Source organism: Diabrotica virgifera, chromosome 1, assembly GCF_917563875.1.
Source record: "Diabrotica virgifera virgifera chromosome 1, PGI_DIABVI_V3a".
In the NCBI taxonomy this organism is placed as follows: domain Eukaryota; kingdom Metazoa; phylum Arthropoda; class Insecta; order Coleoptera; family Chrysomelidae; genus Diabrotica; species Diabrotica virgifera.
Genome location: NC_065443.1, coordinates 3,608,985 through 3,628,234, shown reverse-complemented (window position 1 = coordinate 3,628,234; position 19,250 = coordinate 3,608,985). Strand labels below are relative to the sequence as shown.

The 19,250-nt window shown below is 30.9% G+C and overlaps 2 protein-coding genes across 7 annotated transcripts in view; one reads left to right on the top strand and one right to left on the bottom strand.

Moving 5' to 3' along the window:
- LOC126886843 (mitochondrial uncoupling protein 4) overlaps positions 1 to 19,250 on the bottom strand; it is a 67,018-nt gene that overhangs the window by 22,349 nt on the left and 25,419 nt on the right. The window contains exons 1-3 of one of the 6 annotated variants that reach the window (XM_050653946.1): positions 15,920 to 16,070; positions 2,194 to 2,310; positions 2,045 to 2,121 (exon numbers count right to left, since the gene is read on the bottom strand). In XM_050653946.1, coding sequence (XP_050509903.1) covers positions 2,045 to 2,121; positions 2,194 to 2,310; positions 15,920 to 15,923 — 198 coding nt within the window. In that variant the 5' untranslated portion in view covers positions 15,924 to 16,070. The other 5 variants (XM_050653952.1, XM_050653940.1, XM_050653943.1 and 2 more) reach the window with 5 other exon arrangements.
- Positions 12,414 to 13,477, top strand: LOC126886862 (uncharacterized). The gene is made up of 2 exons (XM_050653979.1): positions 12,414 to 12,602; positions 12,802 to 13,477. Exons 1-2 carry the CDS (start codon positions 12,575 to 12,577, stop codon positions 13,113 to 13,115), a joined length of 342 nt encoding a protein of 113 aa, XP_050509936.1. The 5' UTR covers positions 12,414 to 12,574; the 3' UTR covers positions 13,116 to 13,477.

Here is a 19,250-nt window from a genome sequence, read left to right as displayed (position 1 = left end):
ACAAAATGTTAATAAATTAACAACTCCTTTTTTAATGTGTTTAAACATTTTGGACAAATTTCATTGTTATCTACATACTTCAAAGATGACACAGTAAAATTTTTAAAAGGAAATATTTACAGCGACCAAAGATACAGCGAGGTAAATTTGAAAAATCATCAAAATTGATTTTTGGCATTTTTGTATAAAATTTATTTTTTTAACATGTTCCACCAACTCTAGATAAAAATAAACTTCATGTTCGGATTCAGCGACCTCGAAAACATAAAAATAGACCAAAATTGATCATTCACCTTAAATTTGATTTTCGTGGTTGGCATAACGGTTAATGCCGCTCATCTAATACAGTGAGCACGTAAAGGTTGGAATAAATTCATTTTCTTGAGAACGGACGATTTTGGAAAAAATCCCGAAATAGATCAATTTTTATTTTTAAATTACGACTTTTTGGCATTTATGTCATACTAGTGACGTCACCCATCTCGGCGTGATGACGTCATCGATGATTTTTTTAAATGAAAATAGGGATCGTGTGATAGCTCATTTGAAAGGTAATTTAATTCTCTATTCAGTGATATAAACAGTTACATAATTATTTATACAGGGTGTCCAAAAAAAATTAAATTTATTGACGTAAAAAGAAGAATGCATGTAATTTATTTAGTCCAAAATACATTTTACTGCTCTCAGAAAACAGAAAAAAATGTTTACTTGAAAAATAATCATTGCTTTTCGCTTAAATTAAATGTTCAAACTGTCAAGAGAAAGTTGGGTGGCAGCTTTAATATTGAATTTAAGCAAAAAACAATATTTATTTGTCAAATAAACATTATTTCCTGTTTTCTGATAGCAGTAAAATGTGTTTTGAGTTAAATAAATTACACACATTCTTCTTTTTATGTCAATAAATTTAATTAAGAAAAATTTTTTTTGGACGCCCTGTATAAATAATAATGTTAATGTTTATATTACTGAATAGAGAATTGAATTACCTTTCAAATGAGCTGTCACAAGACCCCTATTCTCATTTAATAAAATTATAGATGTCATAACGTTTAGATGGGTGACGTCAATAGTATGATACATATGCCAAAAAGTCGCAATTTAAAATTAAAAATTGACCTGTTTCGGGATTTTTTTCCAAAATGGTCCATTCACGAGAAAATGAATTTATTCCAACCTTTACGTGCGTGCTCACTGTATATAGATAGAAAAGCATTATTTTTCTACGAGAATTCGAGAATCTGGTCAAGTTTGGAGCGCTGTAAAACCTAGATAATAAATAAAATTAAACAACTTTATAGTGAAAATTGTTTATTGAAAAATCCTCTACAAAATCGCTATGATGTTATTTTATTGTGAAATGAACGTAAAAAAAGTTATAACCTCCAAAAGGAAATTTCTTACAAAATTTTCTCTTATTTTTGTTTATAACTTTTTTGTTGGTCACTTTACGATAAAAATCCATATAAAATTGTAGAAAATTTAATTTGCTTCATTTTATGTAAAATTAAATTTTCTGTAGGGTAGCTAGTTTACGAGATACAGCGCGAAAGCCCTTTGCACCTCTTTTTCCAAGATGGCGGCCGGGGGACAAGGGCCTCAACCCCAAAAACTTGAACCTAAGCTTCTACTGAACCACCCTACACCTTAAAAAAATAAAATTGACTCCTTTAAGAAATGCACAATAAATGTAACATTTCAATGGACTAACTATCTTTCGTGATTATTTATAATCAGTGACATTAAAAGTGTTACACTCAGAAGGAATAATTTATTGAACTTCTGCTTGTGGCACCTTGTTCCAAGCAACTTGAACTTCATGGATTAACTGTGCCAGATTCTGTGGAGGATGGTGCAAAGTGGACAGTCTTCTTCCCATCATATCCCACACATGTTCGATAGGATTTAAATCCAGTGAACTGAGTGGCCACGGCAAAAGCTTTTTCCAACTTCTTGGACTTCTTGGGAACCATATTTGAATGTAAACATCTGTATGGAGGGAAAGCAAAGTGATGTTGATATTAGGATGATAATTACATACCTGGCCGAGTTTCCCATTTTTAGACTGTTCTCCTTGGATCTGAAGCCTCGTCTTGATTAAATCCAAAGGATATGTAACTGAAACAAAAAGTCAAATAGTCAAAGTATATAAGTCTGGAGAAAAGAATGGCTAAAGAAGTTACGGCTTACCAAATTCTGCATTGAAGGCAGCTAAAACTGAAACGGTGTAGACACACCATAAGGAATCAACAAATTTAGGAAGCTCGACCTTTTGAGGCGGCACAGACGGCATTTTCACTGAATCTCCTACAAATAAAAAATTTTCGTTAAGGGGGGGATGGCTTGAAAGTTTCCAATATTTTTATTATTTTAAATGAAAGTGAATAACTTCAAGAATACTCTCTGAAAATTTCAGATTGATAGGAGTAAAATTACCAGAGATACATCATGTTGAATATTTCTACCTTCGACTCGCTTTGTCGCTGTTTCACTCCAGCACGCTTGAGCGTAATGAGAAACGTTCAACAACTATTCCCCTTCTCTTTTGTAGATTACTCCGCGATTCAAAAATATATTCCGATGTGCACTACTTTACGTTTTGACTAGCAAACATTAAGACAAAGACGAAGTTGTCAAAACTTTAAATGCGTTTTTCTCAAAACTGCTTTTTCAAAGGCAGTGGACATTGTAGCACAAAAACTACTTGACCAATCCACGTGAAATTTTCCATTGATTTTCTTTGGACATTTCTTGAGGTAATTATGTCGAGATATATTTGTTTTTATGCTTATTTTTTGTTTAACAATAATAAATATGTTGATTTTTCGCCCCTTTGTTAAAAAAAAATTGTTTTTTGGACTTCCGAGTGATACCAAGAACTCAAAAATCATTAAAAATAAAAAAAAACTCGAAAGCGTTACTTCGAGAAACTCATAAGTTAATAAAATCTTTTTAAATTTTTTGTTTCACATAATCCTGTGACGAGTTCTGGTGTCCACCGCAAAATCCAATTTTTTTTTGGAGGCGTCTGTAAAAATTTGTAATTTTTTGATAATACCACGTTTTTATTATTTATACGACACAATATATGTCTTTTATAGAATCGTAAACTATGCATTTGATCATATTATGATTGACCTTAATAAGCAAATTTGTTGTACATGAACCCCTGAAGGTTCCTAAGTTGGTACGACCAATCTAAGTGAAAAGGGGAGTGCCCCCGCGACATTATTTTTTATTTTTTTGGACAAACTGTTTTTTCTTAATTTTTTATATGTTGTAGAACCGAAAGATACAACCCTAAATTTTCACTTTTCTATCACCAACCCCCATTTTTTAATAGCAACCTAATTATTTCCCTATTCTCTATAATATACAAAAATTAATGTTTGTCTGTATGTCCCTTATAGAATCGAAAACTATGCATTTGGTAGAAAAAAGTATACGCAATATTTTTGAGTATTTTTTGGTTTTCTGGTAATTTTAGGTATTTAACTTCTAAACGTTATTTAGTTCTAAGGCGGTACGAAGTTTGCCGGGTCAGCTAGTTAATAATAAAAAAATATTCTTGGACTAGTGTGGCAAAGATTAAAAAGTATAAATCAATAGTTTATGAATTTTGGATTGTAATAAAAACTTTGCTTGAGGTCATCATATGATTAAATGCTTAGTTTACGATTCTATAAAAGACATAGAGACTTCTTATATTGTGTCGTATAATAAAAACGTGGTACTATCAAAAAACAATTTTTTTCAAAATAAAATGTCAATTTTAAAAACAAAACAAAAATTCAAAGGCAGGAATTGAACCCGGGTCGCCTGAGTGAAAGCTATGAGCTAAGTATTCTAGGCCATTAATAAATGTAAGTCACGGAGATAAATATTTGACATATAAGTTGTAGCGTTTTTCCATCAAGTTTCACATTTTACCTTTTCTTGGCTAAAATCCCCGGTTTTGGGCCAGCTGACACATCATTTGTTAATAAGCTTTGGAACACCTAACTAAATAAAAAGAAAACAGCCATGCTAAAATGCTCCGGTCAAATTTGACACTACCTCCCTGGCGTCTATAAATACGTTTTCAGTGTTATTGTTGAGATATACCTACGGGAGATTTGGATCCCTTGTGAAACAATATGATCAGATATTTTTGACTGGCTACAAGCCTGTATATTATAGGTTTATAGCCTAATAAAATAAAAAAAAAGTCAAAATGTAAATTCGTACAGGTTAAAATAAATTTTATATCAAAGTTTAGGTGGGTACAAAAGATATTTTCAAGAAAGTATCCAAATCATACAAGGGGATCATTGTTTAAATAATTAAAAGGGGGTCATTTTTGCAAAAAAAATACTTTTTTAACTGCTGAGGTAATTCACTTATCAATGAAGGTTTATGGGATTTTTTCTACAAAGCTGAAGGGTAAATCTTTCATATAAGACTTACTAAATTAAATTTGACCCCCTATTTATTTAAATAATTGTATATAAATCTTAAAAAACAAATTCGCAAATAATTATTTTTAGCGTTTTAAATAAGACTAAGTTGCGCTATGTTACCAGTATTAAGCAAAAAAAAATTGGTCAAAAAATATTTAACATTTTTTGAGATATTGAAGTTGTTTATTAAATGTTACTATATTTTCAATTGCAAAAACGCGGTTGTTGCCAAAGAAATATTCACCTGCTTAAGATCTCACTATTTTTATTTTTATGTATATTGTCGATAATTGTATGTATACATTCAAATTTCAATTAAACTCCCCCCTAAAATGGCATTTGAAAATCATACAAATTTGTTTATAATTTGTTTTTTTTAATAACGTCGCGGGGATTAAGTATTTTAAAATGCCGTTTCGATAATTGGGTTCCTGGGAATTTTTTACTAATTAACACAATTTTTTTGTCGTTTTTTCTTCTTCTTTTTTTCCTTGGAGTTATATTACGACGGGCCCTTTTAGGGTTAAATTTTATTAAGAATGTCGAGTCTATGAGATCTAGATTGTAGACCTAAAAATATTAAGATTTAACTAAAATCTCTTAAATAAAATGTGGCTACTTACTGAGTTACGGGGTGTTTTATTTAAAAATTTAAAAATTATTGTTACCAAGTACTTTAAAACTATTTAACGTATCCTTATCATACTTGGCAGAAAGTGTGGCTATTATACACCCTACTAAATTGTGATTAATAAACGTTTCTAGCTAGTGCCAGAGGCGTACGACAGGGGATAGTGAATGATTGACCCTTCCCAAATTCTACGCCACTGAGTGAATTACTATTTTAACGAAATTTTTCGATTCACCAATACTTTGTATGTAAATAACTTTATTGGTATCGATAAAGTCATCAGTTTGAGAGATATTGGAAGTTTAAAATGAATGAATGAATGAATCAAAATAACTATGCCGTTTCATTTTTAACGTCCAATATCTCGAAAACTAATGACTTAATCGTTACCAGTAAAGAGTATATTATTTACATATAAAGTATTGGAGAATCGAAAAATTTCGCTAAAATAGTAATTCCCTCAGTGGCGTAGAATTTGGAAACGGTCAACCATTAACTATCCCCTGTCGTACGCCTCTGGTAGTAGCTAGAAACTTTTATTTGTCACAATTTAGTAGACTGTATAGTACCCACACTTTCTGACAAGTATGATAAGGATGCGTCAAATAGTTTGAAAGTACTTGGTAAAAATAATTTTTAATTTTTAAATTAAACACCCTGTAACTCAGTAACCAGCCACATTTTATTTAAGTGATTTTAGACCAATCTTAATATTTTTAGGTCTAGAATCTATAACTTAAAAATTCGAGATTCTTAATGAAACTTAACCCTAAAAGGGCCCGTAGTAATATAACTCCAAGAAAAAAAAAGAAGAGGAAAAAAAGACAAAAAAATTTGTTAATTAGTGAAAAATTCCCAGAAACCCAATTATCGAAACGGCATTTTAAAATATTTAATCCCCGCGACGTTATTAAAAAAACAAATTATAAACAAATTTGAATAATTTTCAAATGTCATTTTAGGGGGAAGTTTAATTGAAATTTGAATTTATCAATACATTTATCGAAAATATACATAAAAATAAAACTAATAAGATTTAATACAGGTGAATATTTCTTTGGCAACAACCGCGTTTTTGCAATTGAAAATAGAGTAACATTTAATAAACAAATTCAATATCTCAAAAAATATTAAATATTTTTGGACTAATTTTTTTTTATTAATACTGATAACATAGTACAACTTCTCCTGTAAAATAAGATATTTTATAGTGCTTATTTAAAACGCTAAAAATAATTTTTTGCAAATTTGTTTTTAAAGATCCATGTATAATTATTTAAATAAATAGGGGGTCAAATTTAATTTAGTAAGTTATATGTGAAAGATTTACCCTTCAACTTTGCAGAATATAATCCTATAGACCTTCATTAGTAATTGAATGACCTCAGCAGTTAAAAAAGTTATTTTTTTGCAAAAATGACCCCTTTTTAATTATTTAAAGAATGATCTCTTTGTGTGATTTGGATACTTTCTTGAAAATATCTTTTGTACCCACCTAAACTTTGATATAAAATTTGTTTCAACCTGTACGAATTTACATTTTGTTTTACATGTAGTGAAATTTTATTTTACTAGACTATTAATATAGTGCAATAAATAGACCAATAAATAAATAAATAAATAAACATAGATAATATTAAGTTGTTCACTTTGTCTTTATGGCAATTGAAAATAACTTAAGACATACCCTCGATTTCAGACATGGTTTTTCGTAATCACAAAACTGTATGAAGAGAAACAGAGTTAGCACTACACTTCATTTAAATTATAGTAATTACAACATTTATGTATGTAATTATAAATGAGTTTTTTGTGGCTCGCTTAAATGGTTTAAGCAATATATTTTTTATTATTATATGACGCATTACTCTACTAAATTAACCGCAAGGTGAGGGTAATATTGTGTGAAAAATTGATATTAAAAGAACTTGTAGTACGTTCGCTAATGGTAAAATATTGAAAAACCTCTAAATTTTGAAGAACCGCTTGGACATAAAAGGATCCCGCAGAAACCTTATGGGAAATGAATCTCTGTCAAATATGCTCTGAAACATTGGGTTGTGGTAGTCCTTGATGTGTAGAAAAAAAGACGCAATGGGCGCATAGCTCCAAAAATCATTGTTTTAAGATATAAGCCTCTGAAGTTATAGGTACAGTGAGGACGTTTGAGTTGGAATAAATTCATTTTCTCGAGAATATGCGACTCTGGAGATAAATTACGAACCAAGTCGATTTTTATTTTTAAATTATAATTTTTTGGCATATACAGTATGTCCCTGTAAGTTGTATCCATATGGAAAACTTTTTTATTATTAACTTTACGAAAAAAAAGTTATTCTTTATAAAAAGCTCTGCATGGTCCAAAACCTAAGATTTAACCATCAAATATCAATTTTTTTGAATATTATACGAGGTATGTCAAAAAGTTTGAATTTCACTCAAGAGTAAAGTAGCTTTATTTTTCGTAATATTGAAAATTGCTATTATGAAAAGTTGTTTGGAATTAAAAACTGTATTCTAATATGCAATTACATCCTTCTAATTGAATTTTTTTTATTATTATGGATAACTATCTTTTTACAGTTATTTCAATTCTGGTAACTCTTTTATTATTAATTTTACGAAAAAAAGTGATTCCTAATAAAAAGTTCTGGATGGTCTAAAACTTAAAATACAACCATATTATATCAAATTTTATCAATTTTATACGAGGTATGTCAAAAAAGATAAATTTAGATCAAAAGTAAAGTACCTTTATAGTTCAGAATATTTCAATTAGAAGGATGTAATTACATACTGAAACATAGTTTTTAATTCTAAATAACTTTTCATAATAACAATTTTCGATATTGTGAAAAATAAACGTATTTTACTCTTGAGCAAAATTCATATTTTTTGACATACCTCGTATAAAATTGATAAAATTTGACATAAGATGGTTGTATTTTAGATTTTAGACCATGCAGAACTTTTTATTAAGAATCACTTTTTTTCGTAAAATTAATAATAAAAGAGTTATCTGAATTAAAATAACTTAAAATAATGTTACTTATCCATAATTTTTCAAAAAAAATGTTTTTCAATTAGAAGGATGTAATTGCATACTATAATACAGTTTTTAATTCCAAACAACTTTTCATAACAGCAATTTTCAATATTGTGAAAAATAAAGCTACTTTACTCTTGAGTGAAATTCAAACTTTTTGACATACCTCGTATAATATTAAAGAAATTTGATATTTGATGGTTAAATCTTAGGTTTTGGACCAAACAGAGCTTTTTATAAAGAATAACTTTTTTTCGTAAAATTAATAATAAAAAAGTTTTGCATATGGATACAACTAACAGGGACATACTGTATATCATACTAGTGACGTCATACATCTGGGCGTGATGGCGCAATCGATGATTTTTTTAAATAAGAATAGGGGTCGTGCGATAGCTCATTTGAAAGGTTATTAAATTCTCTATTCAATAATATAAACATTAACAATATTATTTATACAGGGTGCCCAAAAAAAATTTTTAATGTTGTTCTGAAGCTATTTTCTTGTGGCATTTTTACAATTTTAACTATTTAGAATGGGAAATAAGCCACAATATTATTAAAAAATGATTTTTATTAACGTTTCGACGCCCAAATCGGGTGCCGTTGTCAAAATACATAGTACTCAAAATACTATGTATTTTGACAACGGCACCCGATTTGGGCGTCGAAACGTTAATAAAAATCATTTTTTAATAATATTGTGGCTTATTTCCCATTCTAAATAGTTAAAATTAAAAAAATTTTTGAATTAAATTAATTGAGACAAAAAGAAGAATGTATATAATTTATTTAATTCGAAATACATACATTTTACTGTTGTCCGAAACCAGGAAAAAATGTTTATTTGATAAATAAATATTGTTTTTCGCTTAAATTCAATATTAAAGCTGCCACCCACCTGCCTCTTAGCAGTCTGAACATTAATTTTAAGCGAAAGGGGTCGTGTGATAGCTTATTTGAAAGGATATTTAATTCTCTATTCACTAATATTGTAGTCCTTTATTTGAATTTCTCGCCACTGACAGCCTGATTGTCACTTGTCACTCAAATTAGAAGTGTGAAAAAGAAGAGGAGTATAACCTCACTTGAATGACTTTATGTTTTGCTTACGATTATGGCGGTTTGAAGTTTTACGTTTAAGATTCATTTTTTTATAATAATAATAATAATAATAATGGAGTTTATTCGTAGTAAATAAATTATACAATAATAAACTCAGTTCCTCAATGAAGTTGTACGTACCTACAACTTGTGCGTGAGGGTTCAATTTTGATTGTCTTAAACAACATTAATAATTAACATTGTCTTAATTATTGTTTATGTGTAAGAAACGTTTATGTTCAATAAATACAGTTACGAAGATGAAGCCCATATTATTTCATTAAGGGAGACTACAATATAAACATTAACATAATTATTTATACAGGGTGCCCAAATTTTTTTTAATTAAATTAATTGAGACAAAAAGAAGAATGTATATAATTTATAATTTATTTAATTCGAAATACACTTTACTGCTGTCAGAAAACAGAAAAATGTTAATTTAAAGAATAAACATTGCTTTTCGCTTAAATTAAATGTTCAAACTGCTAAGAGGCAAGTGGTTGGCAGCTTTAATAATGAATTTAAGCGAAAAACAATATTTATTTATCAAATAAATATTTTTTCCTAGTTTCGGAAAACAGTAAAATGTATTTAGAATTAAATAAATTATATACATTCTTCTTTTTGTCTCAATTAATTTAATTCAAAAAATTTTTTTGAGCACCCTGTATAAATAATTATGTTAATGTTGATATTATTGAATATATAATTGAATAACCTTTCAAATGAGCTATCACACGACCCCTATTCTTATTTAAAAAAAATCATCGATTGCGCCATCACGTCCAGATGGATGACGTCACTAGTATGATATATGCCAAAAAATTGTAATTTAAAAATAAAAATCGACTTGATTTGTAATTTATCTCCATAGTCGCCCATTCTCCAGAAAATGAATTTATTCCAACTCAAACGTCCTCACTGTACCTATAACTTCAGAGGCTTATATCTTAAAACCATGATTTTTTGGAGCTATTTTGAGTCTTTTGTTCTACACATCAAGGATTACCAGAAGCCAAAATTTCAGAGCATTTGACAGAGAGCCATTTCCCATAAGGTTTCTGCGGGGTCCTTTGGCATACACATAGCTAACAAGTAAAAGAAAAAAAGTAATATTGTGCTGATGTGTGCTTTTGCCCTGGAGGTGAAATTCACCCCTTCTCTGGGGTGAAAAAATATACGTCCTAAATAAGTCCGGAAAAAGATAAACTGGCTAATTTTAAGCAACTTTTCTTCTATAGAGGGTTTTTAACAAAATCAATATTTTTTAGGTTATTTGCGAGTGTTTTTTGAGTGTATTAAGTAACGTTTTTGTATATAAGTAAAAGCAAAATATAGCTCACCTGGTACAATAGATACAGACATTATTAGCAGATTTAACACTTTTTATTATAAATATGTTACGTTTGTAATGTTATTATGTATTTATTATAATATGTTATGTAATGTTTGTTACGTTGATTTTGAGAAGGCTTTTGACAAAGTAAGACATGAAAAATTAGTCCAAATTCTAAAGACAAAAAACATAGACAAAAGGGACTTACGAATAATAACAAACCATTACTGGAATCAAAGAGCACAAATTGTAATAGATAACGAACCCAGTCCAGAAATTGAAATCAGGAGAGGAGTTCGGCAGGGATGTATTATGTCTCCATTACTCTTTAATGCATATAGTGAAGCCATTTTTGAAGAAGCATTGCTATCTCAAAGTGAAGGAATAATAATTAACGGAAGATCTATTAACAACATAAGATATGCAGATGACACCGTGATTATAGCAAGCTCTGCTGAACAACTCCAACTACTACTGAACAAAACAAACAATTTCTGTAAAGAATATGGACTAAAAATGAATATAAAAAAGACCAAATACATGATAATAACTAAGAAAACAAACATACAAACAAGCATACATTTGGGAAATGTACCGATAGAAAGGGTTGATAAATACAAATACCTAGGAACCTGGATTTCAGAGAAAAATGATCAAACAACAGAAATAAGGACCAGGATAGAAATAGCAAGAAATGCGTTTGTAAAAATGAAAACAGTTCTCTGCAACAAAGACCTTAGCTTAGAACTGAGAGCAAGAGCTTTGAGATGCTACGTGTTCTCGATACTACAATATGGACTTGAAAGCTGGACATTAAAGCAAGAACACATAAATAAGCTACAGTCATTTCAAATGTGGTGTTACAGAAGAATGCTTAGAATAGCATGGACACAGAGGAAAACGAACACGGAAGTACTGCGAGAAATGGGTAAAGAATGCGAAATAATAAACACAATAAAAATAAGAAAGTTACAATATCTGGGACACGTAATGAGGGGACCGCGATATGAAATGCTAAGACTGATAATACAGAGAAAGATAAGAGGAGGAAGGAGTATAGGAAGAAGGAGAGTGTCATGGTTAAAGAATTTAAGGGACTGGTTTAGATGCAGTTCTATAGAACTCTTTAGAGCAGCGGTGGATAGAGTAAAGATAGTGATGATGATATCCAACCTCCGATTAGGAGACGGCACTTGAAGAAGAAGAAGCGAGTGTTTTTTGAGTGTATTAAGTAACCTTATTGTATATAAGTAAAAGCAAAATATAGCTCACCTGGTACAATAGATACAGACATTATTAGCAGATTTAACACTTTTTATTATAAATATCATACAACCACATTGTTCAGAAGCAAAATAATGAACCCACCGAACACAATCAAAAGTTAAAAGTCATTGTCATTACCTACTAGATTTTCGTTGTTTCCTCTTATCTGTTCCTAACCAAACAAAGAGCAAAGATCCTCTTTAGTAAACAATGAATACCTTAGTTAATACTTCTAAACAAAAGCTACTCCATATAGTGTTGTGTTTTTTATCGCGTTTCGTACATATGTACTAATCAGTACTTAAATACATAATAAGTACCGCCTAATTTGAATACAACTGACTGCTAGAATTTCGACCTACTTTAAATATTCAATTCGAAATTTGTCTTTAGTATGAGGCATTAGTATGGCATTAGTACGAGTAAATTCAATTTTGTCGTAAGGAATACAAAAAAAATTGTTAAGGTAAATAAACAGAGGTCATAAACAGTCAAAACATATTACAAAAAAAATGAATGTGTGTGTACTTTGTACGCACGTAAGAAGTTATACTTCTATATCCCTTTCAGCACGTAGCCACACGATTGTGTGGGTTTGTTTTGAAACGATATAAAACTGCTTAATCGTAAAATCTAGCGTTCATTACGAACGACGATGGTCGTGTAGGTTCAGTATTGTGCTTTGCGCTACCCGACGCGATTGTTACGTTTATTTTGTTTTGACAGTCACAGCTTGTCTTGCAAAAATGGCGGGTCGTCATTTCCGTAAGAAATGTAAGTAGGTTTTTGTTATTAAAAAATGTCAATAATAAAATGTAAATGCATGTATACTACTAACACATGTCTGTAGAAAACACCTACACATACATATTTAAAAAAATGAATATTAATAACCTTAGAATATCCAATTACATTACTACTAACACGATTGTGTGGGTTGGGTGATCGTTATTGAATTTCTCTTTTTTTGCAGATTTTGAATTTAACAAACCAGAAGATGTCGAGGCGTTAATGAACATTATAAATGATGATTCAGAACTAGAAGGCTTTAGTGATGACTCAGATTCTGATCTGACGTGGTGTAAGGAGCTAAATAGCCTTCCCAAAAGCATCGGAGACAGTAATTCCTCGGATTCTGACCAAGAAGAAGATACTCGTGAGAATTCCCTAATTCAAAACAAAAACCCGCCTTTTCAAAATGACACTGAGGTTCCTGGTCCTTCCGGTATAAGTGCAGCTCCCGTGTTAGATCAACCACAAACAACTGAAGACCTTAGTCAGCCTTAACTAGAGCCAGATTTTGCAGAAGATCGGGTTGTAAAAGCAGAACCCGTGTTCGATGTCTTAAGTGCAATGTTTATCTATGTCTCACCAAAGACCAGAACTGTTTTTTGAAATTCCATACAAAATAATAATGTGTTGTAATGTATTAGATTTTTATACCATTTGCTTAAAATAAAACCCAGCCTACACAATTGTGTGGGTATGTTATTTCTAGACACCCTGTATAAAGAATTATTTTATTATTTTTCCTGTATTACTTTACACATAAGAACATAGAGTACAAAGTTTCGAAATATTTGTTGAACATTTTTTGTTGCCGTGCTGAAAGGGATATGATTTCTTAAAAATAAATATACTTTAAACAGTTTGTTTAATTTTTTTTTAACACCAAACTAATTTTGTGCTTACCGCTTTCAAAAAAAAAATAAAAAAAGTATAGGATTGCACTGGATTCGAACTCACAACCTCTCGATCTCTGGCCGAATTAGTCGAGGCATTGAAGCACAAAAAAGGCCTTACTGTCGATTTTTGGCGCAGTAAGACGGATTTTAATGCAGTTTGGTGCGTTGGATTCGTGAGAATGTCAGGAAATTTTGTGAACTATTGTAATGAATATGAAATCTGAAATTGCATTTGTGCACAAGAAAAATTTATTTCAAAAGTGCATTTTGAAATAGGCAATTATTATAAATTTGCAAATCGGTAAATAATTGGGCAACATCCCGATTAAATATTTTAATTATTTTTAATCATTTTTAAGTCCATATAATAATAGTCTAAAAGATGTCAATAACCATTAATAATAAACAAAAAAATTTTCCTTATATAGGAACCGAACCAAGTACTAACAGGTCCGTAAGTAGATACACATACCGCTAGGCTACGCAGACACTTACTAGACAAGGTAGATATTGCAAGATATTAGGTATAAACAAAAACAAATAGGTAAGTAAAAATTGTAAAGAAAATTACTACATACTTAAATGTATTATAAAATTAATATATTCCTAAATTTTAGAAGAAACATTCGTAAATAGGTATTATTAATATCTATTAATGTTAATAAATGAAATATAAATATTTTGACATTTCACAATTTGACAATTCACTTTTGAGTGCAGTGCCTTAAAAATTTTAAAGCACTAATGCTTTAAAGCAGCATTTTTACCGCTCCTATGGAGTGCTATAAATTGTGCATTTTTAACACGTTTGTAGAAAAATATATTTAAAAATACTAATATATTCTTTCCACACCTTTTCTGGATTGATAAATACATAAATTAAAACATTTAGTAACGAACTCCATACTGCCTGTGTGCGCATGCGCGCAGATTAATAAAATTTCACCCTCAATGAAATCGCGCCTAAAGAAGTATAACTTAAAAAATTCGAATATGCAGTACCACCCACATTGACCGGGTGGAACAAATTTTGTTTATGGAACACCCTGTATTTTTTACATTTTTGAACTCTTCTCGATGTTCCCGTTTTTTTTTAATATAATGTTCTGCAATGTTATAAGAGGCAGTTTAAAATATAATTACGTTTTTTTCATTAATTTCGTAGCAGTACTAACACCCTGTAGACTTGTAGAGATTTGACGTCAAAAAATCTATTCGTATTCAAACGATTTTTAATATAGCCTACTATTATCCAAAATTATTAACATATCGAAATATTTCATTTTGGTTTACAGGGTTGATCGAAACTTGGAATGAGTATTTTCTGAGTTTTCCTAAATGGAACACCCTGTATTTTAGTATTGTAATGAAATGCTTCATTACATGCTTAAAGACATTGTAACGTTCCTGTTTTCTTTGAGAAAAATTTCTCACTTGTGTTCAAAATTTTTCTGATGGGTGAAAGGAGTGTGTAACGTTACAAACGTCACATGTTTGCTGTTATATTTTTAAATAATTATTTTACTTTATTTTCTTTAATATTTCATTAATAATTATCTTCTGTATTTGTTTTACCTGTTTTCTTCGTTAAAAACTCGTTGGCGCCCTCTTTTATTATCCTCTATTCCCTATCTCTCTTTTCATCTAAAATCTAAATCATCATACGGAACGTACTTCATATAATATATTCTTACTCTCTAGATATCTGTCTTTTAATACGGAACATGCCTACCTTTCTACAGTTCATGCTGTCATTTCAATTCTCAAAATGGTGGTGGTAAACTCATAAAAGCGAAGGAAGCTTCAAAAATTGCTATTTATTTCCAGACTTCATTACACGCGAGTGTAATGAAGTCGAAATTCATTACACGCGAGTTCTCGAAGATCCCTGTGACGGCTCGCGTGTAATGAATGTCACAACGCTTCAATATTCTGTGATGTGCGAGCAGTTCTGACACTGCCACCTCTTTTTTGTGACGTTGAACCACTACTTTCAAAATTCCTAACCCAAGTTTTAATTAATAGCCATGTTAGACGGAAATGCAGCGCGGTGAAGAAAATGGTAGTGTAAACAAAACGCTCATTGTACACGCACAAAACTTTCACCATTTTTGTAATAAGCTTTCACAGCAAATGCGCGTTGTTTACCCGACCACGTCTATATGATAACTAAATTTTCCACTCTCTAGATTCACAGCGTTTACGCAGTAAGCCTGCATCTCCTCTATTTTATTGTCAGCGGCGTTGCCAAATCGTACCGTTTCATTGAATCACCTTGTGCATATATAACAAACATTTTGTTACTATATCATGCCGGATATCACACATATCTTTGTTTCCATACTTTACGAGCGCACTGTATATTTCCTTTTCGTTTTTCCTTCCTGAAACCTTCACAAAACTTACCCATTCAGCTTTCGTTGGCAGACAATCTCAGCAGGCGACCTATTTGCGACAATCCAAGTACTCATACCAATTTCACAGGTCACTTGACACAGTTGAGTTCAGTTCGATTTGATTATTCGATCGAGAGATGATTTAATCTTCTCTAATAATAGAAGCCATTACGAAATCAATTTAACATTGATAATAAAAATTACTTGGAGATTTTAAAAGTCTATTTGTACAACCACTTTTTATCTGGCAGATTTCTTTTAAGGTTATCGGCGAATATAGCACAACAAATTGTTCAAATTTATGTAATTACATATACTTATACTGATGGCCAAAAAATGCAACACTTTGAATACTGTTATTTATTTGGATCAAAAGTATTTCTTTATAAGTCTTACCTAAAAATATACTCAGTGACATTAGAAGTGTTACACCTAGAAGGAATCATTTCTTGAACTTAATTTTTTGGCAGCACAATGATTATATAATTTAAAGCATGCTATGATAACAATATCAATATTTTATCTTTTATAGTTTATGTAAAAATAAAGTTTCATCTTTATATTTTTTTGTGAAAAGACAAACTTATGAAGACCGGTTGGTACAGAAATTTTTAGTTATTATTCCTCAGTCTAATTGTATTCAGTGCAAGAATATGCCTTGATTTCGAAGACACCAAAATTCCCACCATCTTAGCGATTTTAACAGGGGTAGAATTATTGTATATAGAGATATGGGTTTGTCGTATCGCGAAATTGGCCGTCGTGTTAATTTTACGGAAATGACAGTATAAATAACTCAAAAACTGTAAGTTTTTACAAAAAAGTTTTTATCACTAAAATTGAAGCTAATAAAAAATATAATAAATTGCTTAATTGAAAAACCCTTTAATGTTAATTTAAAGTAAGTTATTGGTAATTAAATGTATATTTTTTCCGCGACTGTTCAAATCTAAGGATTCAAGCTTAAATAACGGGAAAGAGATGCATTTTATAACACTTAGGTACTAAATACTTGTCAACGTACTTAGAAATTCCTATCAAAAATGAGCTCCAAAAAAAGTTGATAGCATCAAAATCCGCTCACCAATTTTCGTGAAAATGGAGATTTACCGAAATTGAAGGTCATAGTTGATTTTTACCTTCAGTGACTGCACTATAGAAAGAAACTGGCAATTCAATAATTGAGATGCGTATATTTTGCGAGCTCATAAATTATTAAACGATATCTAGTCGCCAAATAATTAATTTAAATTATTTTAAGTACAACTCTCTCTTAAGCCGGGAATACGGGATGGTTTTCTTGCGAAGGGGTTGTAGCTCAATAATCGAAAGGCGCGTGATTTAAGAGTTTATTCTTAGAATATAAGCTATACGAATTAAACTACTATTAACTTTTTTGTAAAAACTTACAGTTTTTCAGTGATTTACGAAAAACCGCTTCAAAACATGCATTTTTTTCACGAATAATTAAAATTTTTGATCTTTAATAACCTAAAAAGTATTGACTTATTTTAATAACTTTATATAATAAATTTTGCTTATAATTTGTTCTTTTATAGATTTGTGCAGTTATTTTTTATAAAATAATTTTCACCCCCGAGAAGGGGCGGTATCCACCCTCAGGGTAAAGGCGCAAGGTGGTACCATGTCACCTTTGTTTCTTGAGGTATCCTCTAACCACTGACCAATTTTCGTGAAAATTGATGAAGGTTCACCGAAATTGAAGGTAATCGTTGATTTTTACCTTCAGTGACTGCACTATACAAAATAAATTGCAATTTACTGATCTAAATGCGCGTAATTTGGGAGCTTATAAATTATTAAATGATATGTAGTCGCCAAATAATTAATTTAATGCATTTAAGTACAACTTTCTCTTAAGCCGGGAAGATAGGGTGGTTTTCTTGCGAAGGGGTTGTTGCTCAATAATCGAAATGCACGTGATTTAATAGTTTATTCTTAAAGTATATAAGCTATAGGAATTATATCCGCAATACGATATATTTTAAGTTTTCTCAGCATTTTTCTCTTAAGTTAAATCAATTAAAGGGATTATGACAGCCCTGGCATTAAGGCTATCTTCTCCCGGTGAGGGTGGTTATCCCTTATCCGAGCGGTGGAATAATTGATACGCTTTTACTTGTTGAGTTGTTTTATTTACACTCGCATGAGCATAAGCTGGTAGCACCGCACCCAAAGAACGTCTCGTGAAGAAAGAGACACTATCTTTAATGTGGAAATATTACGTCTGATCACAAAATAGAATGACGAATGTCTAATATAATAATAAGAATTCCCTTGTTATAGTTTTGCTGTTTATATATTTAGAAATGCCTATTCAGCATCGACCATGAAAAGTGTTTATAATTGACTCTGCAATTATTAGTGAATCGTGATCTAGGATAACAATATTTATATAATCGAATGAAGGTTGTAATATTGTTATGATGACATAAATAACTGAAAGTAATTATCGTAGATAATTACAGGGTGTTTTTAAGATATACCCCCCCCCCCCCACTAAAGTATTAAATTCCTGCTCAGTGGAACGAGCTCAAAATTTTTAGTTTGCGGAATATGAAAGCTCATAAATCAGGGCTATTTGTTTTTTAATTTTTGCAAGTGGGGGGGGGGGCAGCTCAACACGGGTTGGCTGTTGAACGTCATACAACCAAAAGACAACCAAACTGTTAGTGCCAAAACCGGACCTGTTTTAAACTCGTGGCTGCGGAACGGGGGAATGCTACTGAATCGAATCTCGCCCCGCTCCGAACATCGAACAGCAACAACACAGTACACAGTCCACAACAAGCCTTCGAAGAAGACATTTCACTTCTTTACTTTACATATTGTATCACTGCTCTTTAATATAATAATGGACGAAATAATAGAAGCAGTACGTAAAGGTCGTGGTTACAGAATGGGGAACAAAGAAATCCAAATATTATGTTATGCAGACGACGCCGCATTAATCGCCGAGACAGAAGACGATCTCCAAAGATTAACACATCTTCAATACAACAGCCAAGAAATACAATATAATAATATCAGCAGAAAACACCAAATGTATGACAACATCTAAATATTACCCACCCCACTACGATGTAAAATCGAAATTGATGGGAAAGTAATAAAGCAGGAAGCAAGGTTTAGATATCTGGGAATAGATATAACCAGTTACGGAGATGTTAAAAAGGAAGTACGACAAAGCTTAAAAGCAAGTAAAGCGGCGGGATCTCTTAATGACACAATCTGGAAGAACAAACACCTAACAGAAGACATAAAAGCAAGAATCTATAAAGCTGCAATTAGACCTATATTGACATACACGGCGGAGACAA